The sequence below is a fragment of the Cucumis melo genome, chromosome 7 (assembly GCF_025177605.1).
Source record: "Cucumis melo cultivar AY chromosome 7, USDA_Cmelo_AY_1.0, whole genome shotgun sequence".
Lineage (NCBI taxonomy): Eukaryota > Viridiplantae > Streptophyta > Magnoliopsida > Cucurbitales > Cucurbitaceae > Cucumis > Cucumis melo.
The window spans coordinates 697,208-710,846 of NC_066863.1; the positions used below are offsets into that span (position 1 = coordinate 697,208).

At 32.4% G+C, this 13,639-nt stretch overlaps 2 protein-coding genes across 2 annotated transcripts; one reads left to right on the top strand and one right to left on the bottom strand.

The window, feature by feature from the left end:
• Window positions 1–1,210: 1,210 nt before the first annotated feature.
• LOC103493766 (two-component response regulator ARR12-like) lies at window positions 1,211–6,048 on the top strand. The gene is made up of 6 exons (XM_008454648.3): window positions 1,211–1,664; window positions 2,314–2,466; window positions 2,763–3,140; window positions 3,469–3,545; window positions 3,620–4,879; window positions 5,707–6,048. Exons 1-6 carry the CDS (start codon window positions 1,535–1,537, stop codon window positions 5,776–5,778), a joined length of 2,070 nt encoding a protein of 689 aa, XP_008452870.1. The 5' UTR covers window positions 1,211–1,534; the 3' UTR covers window positions 5,779–6,048.
• Window positions 6,049–6,058: 10 nt separating this feature from the next.
• LOC103493765 (brassinosteroid-related acyltransferase 1) lies at window positions 6,059–9,782 on the bottom strand. Its single transcript, XM_008454647.3, has 3 exons — window positions 9,288–9,782; window positions 7,722–8,132; window positions 6,059–6,829 (listed from the first exon to the last, which is right to left on the bottom strand). The coding sequence occupies exons 1-3, from the start codon at window positions 9,717–9,719 to the stop codon at window positions 6,332–6,334; spliced, it is 1,341 nt and encodes a 446-aa protein (XP_008452869.2). The 5' UTR covers window positions 9,720–9,782; the 3' UTR covers window positions 6,059–6,331.
• Between the last annotated feature and the right edge of the window lie 3,857 nt (window positions 9,783–13,639).

Here is a 13,639-nt window from a genome sequence, read left to right on the forward strand (position 1 = left end):
ACCCGAGCGCACATGATCGTAGCCTTTTTGGGAATCTTATACGTTATTCGTTGTTGGGAATCTGCAAATAAAAACGGTTTTTGTTCCCACGGTTTTAGAAAAAAAGGAAAATTGAATGTGATGCCTATTTGTAGCCTTCTTGTTTGCCTTGTGTTTTCCATTTTTTTTTTGTTATTGTCTTCTTTTTATTTTTTCTTATATACAACTTTTAAGGAAACCTAAAAAAAGAAAATTTGGATTTTAATTCAAAGTTTATTTTTGTTTTAAAGTTTTAATTTTTTTTTTTTTTATATTCTTGAGTGTGTGCGAGACAATCACGAGGTTACGATTAGTGGCGAATTTAAACCTAGATTGGAAAGGGGTTGACAGTTAGAGTAGTCACTAAGATAACTATAAATATTAAAAATTAAGTAATTTTCTTTTTATATATATTATATAAAGACAATAAAGTTGAGGAGGCTCCAATCCCCCGTGGGCCTCTGCTAAATCCATCGGTGGCTACAACAGTTGAGTGTTAAGAAAATTAGTAGGAAACTAATTCCTGGGTAGATAACCACCAATAAGAAACATAGTTGAATGCTATAATAAGAGACTAAAAGAAGATTGTATTGCTAGAGAATTGAGAGTACTTATTGTAATGCATGGTTGACTAATAGGCGAGAGTGAATTTATAATTATCAATAGATTCAAGGATTTTAAGAATTTAAAATTAGACTTTAAAAATACTTTTGGTTTACGGGCTTTCATAAAAACAACAATTTAATCTCAATACATTCGTATTTGTAATAACTTACTCCATAAACTTTAATAAGTTACATTTTAATCTCTTTACTTTGAGACGTGTAATGATTTTGTACTGTACCTATTGTGAAAAATCTAACGCCAATTTTATTATTTGTGATTTATAAAACAAAAGAAAAAGTTAATCTTAGATTAATTTATTGATTTACATCTAAAATTTGTGAATTATCCTTATAGTGGAGGCGTAAATAAGATTCAAAATCTTGGAAATTATACACTTAATACCATCAATTAGATCTTGTAAGATAAGATTAGGAATAATGTTAAAAAAAAAAAAAAAAAGAAAGGGAATAATTTTAATGTGATCAAAAAATAAAAATAAAAATAAAAGTTTAGTTGGGTCAACCCCTAGTCGGCGTATAAGACACGCGCCGGAATTCCAAATCGCAGAAACGAAATTCCATTTCTTTTCGCATCCTCATTGAAAGCAGAGTGTGAGAGTGAGAGGTTCCATTTTCAGCAAAACTCTCCTTTGCTCTCCTCTCTCTCTCCTCCCTGTCCGTAGATAATCTCAGATTCCATTCCCCCATTTCATCTTTTCTCTCTTTTCCTTCACACAAACTTCCTCAATTACCCAATTTTCAATCTCTTTCCTTCAATCCCATCTCTTAATATCACTCATATCCCCCTTTTTTTTTTCTTCTTCTTCTTCTTTTTTTTTTCATCTGGGTCTTCCTCAATCGCCCCAAGACCTTACCCCAATCCAAGTTTTTGCCTCTTAGAACTGTTAACGATGACGGTTGAGCCTAGACTCGAAGACCCAGTTGACCAATTTCCCACTGGAATGCGTGTTCTTGCTGTTGACGATGATCCCACTTGTCTTTTGATCTTGGAGACTTTGCTTCGTCGATGCCAGTATCATGGTATGCCCCCCTCCTCTGTTTTTTGCCCTTTTGTTTCTTTGTATTCCGTTCGACTTGCCTGTTTAATGATTCTGTTTGTTAAGATTGTGTCTCTCTATTTTTTTAATTTTTACTGGTCATTCTGGTGAGATCTTTGCTTTGTTGCTTCTTGGGTTGTCAAATTATTCGATCCATTGACTTGATTGAATGCAAGGGAATAAGGGTGATATTGAACTTTAATTTTGGAGCGTTTTGGATTCCCTTCTTATTCCAACATACTTTTATTATAATATCCTGTTGTTGGATTTTCCTTTTATGTGTTGCATGAAATTGGCTCTTAAATTCTCTCTGTCATACGATTTGTTCTCATTCAGTTTAGTTATTGAGTGTCATTACATACTCGATTGCTCTTTTAGGTTCTGGGATTTTCATGTATTGGTTGCATTTATACATGGTGCATACCATTTCTTTAGATGGAATTGTCTAGTTTCTGAATCTTGTTAAGTAATTAATGTTTTAGATTCAATGCTCATCAATCATTTCTTCTGATCTTTACCAAGCCTGCAGTATTTCTGGATTTTTTCCTTTGTTGGTCTATAGGTTGAATGATTTATTTGTACTTTGAAGACTTCATCAAATGTAAGTTAATTGTTTTCGTTGGATCTTGCAGTCACTACAACTAATCAGGCTGTTATGGCACTCAAGTTGCTGAGAGAAAACAAGAACAAGTTTGATGTGGTTATCAGTGATGTCCACATGCCTGACATGGATGGATTTAAGCTGCTAGAGCTTGTTGGGCTGGAGATGGACCTGCCTGTCATTAGTAAGTCTTGAACAGCCCTACCAAACTTCATCTTGCCACCTTTGCCCCTCTTTTCATACCTTGGAGCATTTCTATGAAAATTTCGAAGGTCTATTTTGAAGAGATAAATTATGAAATTTAAAATTTTCTAAGTTTATTAGATCTCTATTTTAAAGCTTGGCTACTTAGGAAAAATGTATGAAGTTTTCTTACTATATTCTGTACTTTTATACTTTAGTTTCATTTCAAATTTAAGGTAAAACTACAGGATATTAATCGCTTGTTTGTTTCAATTTGATCTGTCAATGTGTCCTTAGTGCTCTCTGCAAATGGAGATCCCAAACTTGTGATGAAAGGAATTACTCATGGAGCGTGTGATTACTTGTTGAAGCCTGTTCGCATTGAGGAGCTAAAGAACATTTGGCAGCATGTAATCAGGAGAAAGAAATTTGATCCAAAGGACCGAATGAATTCTGGCAATCAGGACAGGCCTGATTCTGAGAATGGTGAAGAATCAGCAGATCTAAATGGGAAATTTAATAAAAAGAGGAAGGACCAGAACTATAATGAAGATGATGACCAGGACTATGGGCAAGATAATGATGACTCATCAACCCAGAAGAAGCCTCGTGTTGTTTGGTCTGTGGAGCTACATAGGAAGTTTGTAAATGCAGTTAACCAGTTGGGCATAGACAGTGAGTTCTCATCCTCTCTCTCCCTCTCTCTTTCTGTTGGGGCAAAGAAGGTTCAAACAAAATGTTATGAGCTAAAGTAAATTTCTTTAGTCAGAACTTCCAGTTCCAAACATCCCCTTTGAAAGAATGAGAATTGGATTACTAGATTGCCCCTTTGCCTATTATTATCGGTTATTTTTAGCTTCAGAATATAGTATTGATAAGTCATAATTGATGCACCATTTGTTAACTTCAGAATGTGATTTCTTATTAAATTGTAAATCTATCTATTGTTATGTTGGTTTCTTTCCCTAATAGTTCTTCCTGTCTAATCTCTTTCTGGATACAGAGGCAGTGCCTAAAAAGATTTTGGACTTGATGAATGTTGAAAAGCTCACACGAGAAAATGTAGCTAGCCATCTCCAGGTAATTGTCCGGTGATTTGATTATCATGTCAATCGTTACTTTTTGAAGCCTAACTCTAGTTCTATGGGTCACAGAAATACAGGCTTTATCTAAAGAGGATCAGCTGTGTGGCAAACCAGCAAGCTAATATGGTGACTGCATTGAGCAGCGCAGATCCTTCTTATTTGAGAATTGGTTCCCTTGGCGGAATTGGGAATTTCCACTCTTTGACTGGACCTCCACAGTTTCCAAACACTTCATATAGATCTATCCCAACCACTGGGATGTTCGGTCGATTGAATACGCCTGCTTGTATGGGTATGCATGGCCTTTCTTCCCCGGGAACAGTCCAACTGGGTAATTTGAGCAATTCTAGCAATGATCAGTCTACCTTTCATCCAATCGTGCTTTCTGGAAACCGCAGTGGGAATATTTTCCGTGGAATGCCTGAGCCATCAGAACTTGATCAACTCCAACATGTTAAGCATGGGACTCACGTGGACAATCTCTCTTCTGCTTTTGATGAACGAACAGTATTTCCTGCTTCCATTGGCCTCCCAAATGGAAACATGTCTTCCAGTACTCTAAGTAATCCTCTTTTAGGATTAACTAATGATTCCTCGATTCCAGAAGTCCAGCATCATGAAGTGAATGGTGGTAGAAAATTTGGAACTCAGTCTTCTATTGCGGTAGTATCTTCAAATTCAGATAGCTCACGTCCTTCATTAGATAATGTTAGATGCACTGGTGACAATTGGTCAAACGCTGTTCATTCATCTAGGGTGCACTTGAATACAATTCCATCTGGCAACCTTTCTAATGTTGCTACTTCCTACCATGGGCAGTTGAGAGATAATACTACCAGTGCATTGCATATAGGAAATTGTCTTTCTGACATATCTTCTATAACTTCATTATCTACTCAGTCCCATGAATCGAGAATAGATTCTCAACGTCAAGCAGCTACAACTAGCAACAGATTTGATCAAATGATATCAAAGGTTCCTGTTCAGGATTGGAATGATCATAAAGAGGATGCCTATTACCACACAACTATGGCGTGTAGCTCGTCTAATTCTTTGATTCCAGTGAATGGTGCTGCAGAGACTTTGTCCAAGCGTTTGGAAAATCCTAATGCAATCTTCTCTGGTAGCAAGGATTTTAATGTGACTGCTCAAGCAAATGTTCTTGATCATGCAATGGTGGAACATGATCGACTCAAGAAATCAACCATGGAGACATCACTCATGTTGAAACAAGGGTACCTGTATGATCATCAGCAAAAGATGCAATCCAGATTTTCATCGAGCAACTGTGGCTCCTTGGAAGACATAGCATGTGCAATGATGAAACAGGTAACATCTTTTCTTTTTGTCTTCTTACTGTGTCGCCTAGTTTTTAGGCTTTAGTTACTAAGCTTTGGTCCTCAAGGCTTAGTGATGGTGCTGAAAGATAGAAAGAGCTATAACTCCTTCCCCCCAGTATCTGGCAATTTCTTTCCCCTTTCGCGAATTGCAATTGTATCTACTGAACTTGTTATTCTTTCCCATTTGATATGATACCTCTACCTCAATATCCAATTCTCATATTTTACCTTCTTCAAGTAGAAAGGATAACATTTCTATTTAGAAAAGTATACCTAAGTGCTAGGGAAGGGATTATTGGTTTTATGCCTTAATATTGTCTAATATAAGGAAAAAAAACTTCCTTTCCCTTATTCCTATCAAATTATGCAATCCAGAGCAACGACCTCAGCAAGTAATCCAATCTCCTGTTGTTCAAGTAGAAAGGAAAGAACAGAAAAGCAAAAGAAAAAAAACGGAGATGAGAGTTGTTTCCATATGTACAGCGCCTTGACTAATTACCGAAACTCCTGATAGTGGGAAGAAGATAAAAACCAAAAACTTCTCACAAACCCAATAACCCTCTGTTCAATGGCACATGCTTAAGGAGGGATAGTAACGAAATTGTGAGTTGGACAAGTTAGAAACCGAGAGAATGTTTTACAAAATGGGAATGTTAGCCTATAAGGTAGGGTTTAGGGATTCATTTCTTTTCCCTTCCATTTTTGGTGTTGACCAAAACATGTACTGTCGATGTTATTTTCATCTGAGCTTAGTTTGCTATTTCTTCTCTTTAACAATATAGTGGGAACTTACAGACAGATTTTGATACTATGCAGGAACAAGATGATGGAAAATTATTGGAAGGAGAGTTTGGATGTGATAACTATCCCATTGGAACATGCATGTGAAGCCAGTCTACCCGAAGAAAGAATCCTCGAAACGGAGCCAGTGTTTTCTAGTTTTGCCTCAAGCAGATTTTAATGTATTTAGTGCCTTCAGGTTTAGCTCTCTGACCATGTTCTTATTTAGCTTCCTACATATTCTGTTTTTCTGGTTGATAAAGCAGAAATACACAAGGAAGCCTCTGTTTCGTTTTGATTCCATGACTGTTTATTACTATTGATGTTGGCCAACAATTGTACATTGTAATTCATATGGGTAATGATTTTGCTTCACTACACGGTGTGATTTGTTGTGTTTTAATTTGACACTCGGAACGATATCTATTTTAGATTAGATGGAAATTATTACAACACCCATCTGAATGTTAGACACTGATTAGACCAGAAAAGCTTGCCCTCTCTCTTATTCTATGCAGGAATGACATTTTTCTTCTTAGTACTTTTTGACCATTTGTTCTGTAATGAACAAAACCCTTGTGCTATTCAAACTTTGAAGCTTAATTACTAGAGGGATATCCTAAAATAAAGAAACCTTGAAGAAGAAAAGTAACTTTGAAGCTTACTGCATCCTGGTCAAGAAGTAGGAAGAGAAAGCATCGAAAGTATGTTCAAGCAAAGGGACGTGAACATCGATCGCCTGGCCATCTGTGGGGTTCTGCAGAAAGTAAGCGACCTCAAGGATTGGTGGCTTCAATGGAGATGCATAGGCAGCTTCTCCATGTAAGAACTGAATCTTGTGGAATGGCATTCTGGTCCAATCTGATACAACAGTGAGCTCCTTGAGAGGAGGAAGTGAAGCCTGAGGTCCTTCAAGGCCTTGTTGGTATGCATTGATGTAATCGTTATCAACTCGAGACTTGGCCTTTTGAATCATTTCAATTATTGTTTTGTAGCTTTCTTCGTCCAATTGTTTAGCAGTTAAGGCTACCGAAGCGAGCACAAAGGCATTGCCGCTGAAGCCTTTAGGGAGAGGAGGCATGAGTTTGTTCCTGGCGTCCACTGCAAATTGTAAGCATACCATCTTTTCTTTGCTCACAGATAGAGCCTTGGTCCTGGCCTATACACACAAGACAATATCTTTCAAACATTTTATATAAGGCTTTTTTCCAAATATAGCAAGTGAAACGTCAGCAATAGACATGGATATGTATTGGTGTTTTTCAATGATAGACTATAACATCTACATATTTGAAAATATTTTCAGCCCTTGTTATCTTAAACCGTTGTCGTGCGAAAACAGATGTTGGTTCGATTATTCCACTTTTTATAAAAAAAAAAATGTTTATATAAGTGTTTAACTAAACAGTAAATATAGGTATTAATACAATAATATGAAAATGTTAGGGAAATCTTAATTTTATCAAATCTTTAACCTAATTAATACCTTGTCAGATTATTTGAAGATTAGTAATAAATCATTGGTTCAATCAATTTACAAAACAACTGAAATTCAATCATAAATTGCCAAATTATTAACAAGAAAAACAAAAGGAAGTAAACGTTAAAAAAAAAAAAAAGCAAATAGTAATTTCATTTTCTTATGGATTATAGTTTATTTTGTTAGATAGTAAAAGATAATTTCCACTTGCCCTAAGAAAGCTTCTTTAAGATTTTATTTCCTATCAAAGAAAATAATAAATTTTCAATTGTGTTTTCAAAACTTAATCGATTTTTATCGTAGACTTTAAATGTCATCGAATCAAAAGTTCAAATTACAAATCTTTCAACCTCGTTATGTTAGTCCACTAATTTTAACAAAAAGTTTACCAAAAGAAAACTCTCAAAATTTACTCGCTCACATGATTAAAATTTCCTTTCAATTTTATTTGAATCTCCCTATCCTTATTGTACTAAAAATGTTTATATAAGTCTTAAAGTAAGGGAAATGATATTTTAACATAAAAACAAAATTAAAGAGGTTAGTAATTTGATAATTAAGTATAATATACCTTCCATAGATGAGCGGCAATAAGATCAAATGAAGAACAAGCAAAAGCACCACCATTGATTTCCCCCAAAGCATTCATCTTCAACCTCTCGATCATCTCTTTACTCACTCTAAATGTTCTACAAACATACTCTTTTCTCCCTACTTCCTCATTCCCCATTGCACTTTGCATTATCAACTTATACAAATGATCGATCGCCACTGTCCCCGAGCACCGATTTGCAACAGTACCCGTCAAAAGCCTCCCTCTCTCATGAACCGGACTGATTGTTTGCATCTTATAATTGTCGTCCTTGAAAATGGCTGAGTTTGTTGCCCATGCACTTAGAAAGTCATATGCAGCTGGTCCATCAAATAGTGAATGGCTTATTCCTGTTCCTATTGCATATCCTCCACATCCAAATCTCGTCACCTACTTGATTTTAATCACACAAATGATCATAATTAGCATCATTTCTTGTCTTTTAGAACTGCTCGTTTCCGATTATAAGTTTCGTCTCTAAGCTTTTTCAGAATCGTGTAATTTTTTTTATTAATCTCGACGATTTGAAAGATTGTTTTCTACATTTTCTTTTGCTCGTGTTTTAAAAACTCAAATCAAGTTCTGAAATTTGTACAAGAGATTAATACGCTAAAAATTACTACTTTTATGAAAATTTGTACTCATCTTTGCACAACTGATCACTCTATCTTTCTATCTATCCTTCAATTATAGTTTGATAATCTTTTATTTGTTGTTTTGTGATTGAAAGGGTTGTGTATCCACATTAAAAGCAATTTAAAATGCATGCTTAAAAGTTATATATAATCAAAGATTAATTAGTATCTTAATTTTTAAGAAAAGATTAATAATTATATAGATCACAAGAGTGAAGCAAAATTATCCATAGTAGTTAATTACTTTTATATATATACAAAACTCAAATGAACTTTAGTTCTACCTCATATTCAAATATCTCTACCTCTGTTTGTTTCTACTTCTCTAATTCTAAATTCTAAATTTTCTCGAGTATAGAGAGATTTTAACTTTGTAAAAAATCAATATTTAAAATGAACTTTTTTTTTTTGGTGGTTTGAGATTAATTAGAATAATGGATATGAAGAAAAATAAAATGAACTTTACAGAGTGTGTGGGAATGTATTTTTGATTGTGTAATCCAAAGCTAATTGTCTTCTTTGCCCTATAAAGACTCAACATAAACGCTGTCTTAAACCAAACAGCTTTTCAATTTCTTCATCTTTTTGTTTCTTTGTCCCATGCAATAATCAAATCTTCTTTTATATATATATATATATGAAACCAACCAAATTCTTCCCCAAACCCTAAATTTTAAAAAAGACAACAAAATATTTGCTATATTTTTGTATATATTTTAGTCAATTTTATTATATTTGAAAATTGTAATAATAAACCTAGTGTTTGAACAATGATAATAACGATAATCAAAGAAAGATTTTGTTTGATTATTGTTTGATTCATTGAACTTTTAATTTCTTACCCAAAAGAAAGAAATAAAGAAAAAGAAAAACTTTTGTTTTCAATAAAAAGAGATGATCAGCTTCTCACCTGAGCCACAACCAAAGGGAATTCAGAAAAATTGCCATTCAAAACAGGCTTCTGAACCAACTTCTCAAAGAAGTCATTATAATTTGAGAGATCTCCAAGTTCTGAAATCTTCACATTTGTGATTGCTTGAACTAGAATTGCACCGCGGTTATCGCACCGGAGATTCAGCTTGCCATCGTTAGGGTTTCGGTCCAACCGACCGGCCGCTGGGGACCAAATCGACAAGGTTTCTTCTAAACCTATCTTCAATTTGTTGAACACTAAATCAAGTGATGAGTTTGTGCAAATAGAAGAAGGGTTATAGAAGAAAATAAGGTACATATGTAATGGACACTGCCTATCTAGATTTGATAGCTCCAAAAATTTTGGAGGGTTTGAGGTTTTTGGAATCACAATGAGAGATTTTGTAAGAGAAACTTGGGGATTTGCCATTATTATTGTTGTTGTTGTTGTTGTTTTTTTTTCCTTTCTTTTTTTGATGATTTGTTTGAAGAGATTTTTTAGTGTGTGTGGAGAAGAGGAAGGTTTTGAAGGGTAAATATAAGGAATTTGGGGTTCATATCTAATTTTTTAAATAATTATTTTCATTAACTTAGGTCCTACATTATGTTTGGTAATTAACAATAATAAATTCTTTTTTTCTTTTTGTTTCCTTTCTTAATTAATGCTATCTATATACATCTATTTCAATTTTGTAAGAATAAATGTAAAAAGTAGGGTTTTCATATGTCAATGATTAGAGTTTAGGGTTTTTGTGCATATAATTAAGCTAATTCTAAGATTAGCAAATCTTTAATATGGAAATGATTAAGCAAATGTTCGTAATACGATCTATAGGAATTCATTCATTATTTGAGTTAATTATTTTGATGAATATAAGGTATAATGATTCTATTGTTTTTTCAACATATATTTGTCTCATGGGAATAATTGAAGTATAATAGGTTTAAATTATCTATTTCGAGTACAAAATTCTTCAAATTAATTTCTTTTTTCTATTATATAAAATAATGTTTAACTTATAATTACTTTTGGTGAAATTAAAAATCAATAATCATATTGATAACAACACATATCCATTGACCTTTGATCATTATAACATACCCAATATCTTTGACTAATTACTGTTTAAAAGATGGATGATTCAATCAAACCCTAAACCAGTAATTAAGCCAAAAAATGTAATCTTAAAATTCTGTCCACTCCAATCCCTAAAACAATAGAATTTCTTGGTCCACTTTTATAATATGTACACATCAAACTAATTAATCAACTAGTTATATATGTTACTAATGTTAATAATAGATCATGTTGTTACCATACAAATATTCTAACTCGAAATTTATGAAATTTGACTGAAATAGAGTTGAAAGAATAGACACGAATACAAAGAGAATGATATCGTAATTGAAGCATAGCTCAATTGGTTAAAGTGTCTTATATTTACAATATTCTCGACTAAAAAGTTATGAATTTTGGAATCCCGACGAGAAAATGATGACCCTCCACTCGATTTTGCCCTAAATCATGATTATATGGTTAAATAATCATAACTATGAATTTTTCCGATCCTCTTTAATTTTTTACAAAACCCTAGTTTTCTCATTCTATAATTTTCTTTGTTTCATGGGTAAAAAAAGTCAATTTTTTGCTATGAACTAGAAAAAATCAACCATCTTTTTTAACATATAGGGTTTTTCTTTTCTTTCTTTCTTTTTTTTTTTTTAATATTCAACATAGACAGAATTTTTTAACTTTTGACCCTTAAAAAGGTCAAAATCAAAGATAAATGTGTTGAGTTAAAACTAGGTATAAGTTGTCTTTAATTATTTCATATTTTGTTCCTAGTTAATTAAAATTATTGTGGCATAAACTGAATTAAGTAAAGCCATTTACAAACTTGCAAGTGTGTTGAAGAGAATTGAAAAAGGGCAGAGAATAAGCTAAAACCAAAGTCAAGACAGAAAGCAAATGGCCAAAAAAACCACCTAGGGTTTATGTTTTAATTTTAGGTTAGCTTTTTAAATAATTTCATGTTTCTACTTGAGTGGTCATGCAATAATATAAAAACTTTAAACTATTATTGTCGCCGAGAAAAAAAATTCGTTAATTAAGTTGAAATGTAATGTCGTGAGATATCTATTTATATTGTAACATAATAACACAAATTCATGAATTAAATCATTACAAAGGGTTAAATCTACTCGTATCGAAATGAACTCATCACACAATCGTCCCAAACGATAAATGATCTAAACTAGAATGAAGATACATTCTTTGTTTCTAAATACTCACAGTAACGTTCAATCCTTCTTCTATTTTAAAATTTATAATAATTTAATTCCTATAACATGAAAAATATGATTAAAAATGAATGAAATTTCTGACCTATGCAGATAGAGAAAATAAATTAGTAAGGACCAAAAAAATGTGTTTTAAACTACAAATTATATCAAGTCATCACACAAACCAACCAATATATATTTATACTTAATCAAGAATTAATTCAACTATTACAAATTTAAGGATATATACAACTATAAAATACTTCCATCATTGCCGACGCATGAACATAACTCACAACTAACATAAAAATGTGTATGTTATCGATCTTAAAGTTAGAGGTTTGAATCTCTCTCACTTTACATATTATCAAAGAAAATAGAAAAAAAAAATCTAAACGTTCTAAACTAAAGTTTTAGTGACACAAATGCTTATGTCGATAGACACACAGTTGAAATGCATTGAATTCATTTGGGTGAAAGCTCTTTAGTTTTCATAATTTAGCATATGTAGTTATATATCCTTTTGATGTTAAGGTTTAGTGAACAAGTGCAATTATATAAACTCTCTAATCTAGTAGTGTCGTATTTTATTACGAAAACATTTGTTCTTTCTCTGTACATGAACATGACTCCTAATACATTTTAAGTGAACAACGTATATCTATATATCGATCTTTGCCTTTTTCGTGTTGATTTTGTATAATATTAAAGTTAAAAGGTTGGTTTTATTATTAGATGGGTATGTGGGGATGAAGATGTTGGAAAAACAGGTTGGATTGTGAAATAAATAAAATGGTGTTTGTGGGAAAAGCAAAGAATGGAAGCGTGGAATTAAAGCACAGTGATTTTTGTCTCTTTCATGTCTTCAACTTTCCCAACACTAACCCTTATATTCTGCCCTTTAATTTCTATCTACTTTTTTTCTTCTTTTCTTTCTCTTCTTTCTTTTCTTTTTTAATTAACTTCTCCACCTAATGTTTTTGTTTATATTCCAACAAGAATCATCTTTTCCCACACCTCTTATACACTTTCTTCTTCTTAATTTTTCCCTTTTTTTTTTCTTGGCCTAAGATTCCACCACCTTCCACTTGTTATATTCTATTCTTAATAGCTAGCTAACATATATATACATTCATATATATGGATATATATAATAAATAAAGTATAGTAATTGGAGCCATGCATGCAAATTATTAAACTAGCTAATGGATTTTACACACACTATATACCTATAATTGATAGAGTTGATGAAAGATTGATTTGTTTGTTTTGGTTTAAAACACAACAATTATTTGATGGTTTATTCATTGGATTTTTACATAAAAATATCTCATTAATTTTTACCAACCCTCATTCCAAAGTGAAGTAAGATAATTTGTCAGTCGAATTATACATCAAAACTTATATTTTTAACATACACCCACACATGAAAGAATGAAGATAATTAATTCATTAGAATTCTCCAAAAAAAAAAAGGATATTGATGATTTATTGGTTCAATTATGCATAAAAATCACATTTTTACATACACCCACCTGACAGAATGAAGATAATTCATTAGAATTCTCCAAAAAAAAAAAAAGACAGAAAATTGGTGGTTTATTAGATGAACTATACACAAAAATTTCATTTTTACAAACACCCACATGAAATAATGTAAACAAATCATTAATATTCTCCAAAAAGACAAGAACTTTATATTATGGTATTATCAATTGAATCCCTGTCTGGTCTGTCAGCTCAAAGAACTAACCAATGTGTGTATGTTCATGGAGAATTAATGGTAGAAAACACATATTTTTGTCTTTATATAATTATTAGTTGATTAATTAATAATTAAGCCAAACCCACAACCCCAAGTTCTTTTTTTGGTCAAATTTGAATGGTGGGAAGAGCTTTAGAAAAGATAATACATATACACATCTTTATTCTTATTATTATTATTTTTTTAGTTTAATTTTTTGGGTTTGGCAATTGTGTCTAGAGGAGTAAGTGGAAGAGAAAGGGGAGTTGCCTCCATTATTATAGCCTAATTCTTAAAGCCCTTAATGCATTAAAAAAATGAAT

Bases quoted from the DNA above. Each gene is read 5' to 3' on its own strand.
- LOC103493766 (XM_008454648.3), top strand. From the start codon at position 1,535: ATGACGGTTGAGCCTAGACTCGAAGACCCAGTTGACCAATTTCCCACT. The intron at 3,141-3,468 runs GTGAGTTCTCAT...TTCTGGATACAG, and splicing joins TAACCAGTTGGGCATAGACA to AGGCAGTGCCTAAAAAGATT. The intron at 3,546-3,619 runs GTAATTGTCCGG...TATGGGTCACAG, and splicing joins ATGTAGCTAGCCATCTCCAG to AAATACAGGCTTTATCTAAA.
- LOC103493765 (XM_008454647.3), bottom strand. From the start codon at position 9,719: ATGGCAAATCCCCAAGTTTCTCTTACAAAATCTCTCATTGTGATTCCA. The intron at 8,133-9,287 runs GTGAGAAGCTGA...AAAATCAAGTAG, and splicing joins TCCCTTTGGTTGTGGCTCAG to GTGACGAGATTTGGATGTGG. The intron at 6,830-7,721 runs GTATATTATACT...TTGTGTGTATAG, and splicing joins TTGCCGCTCATCTATGGAAG to GCCAGGACCAAGGCTCTATC.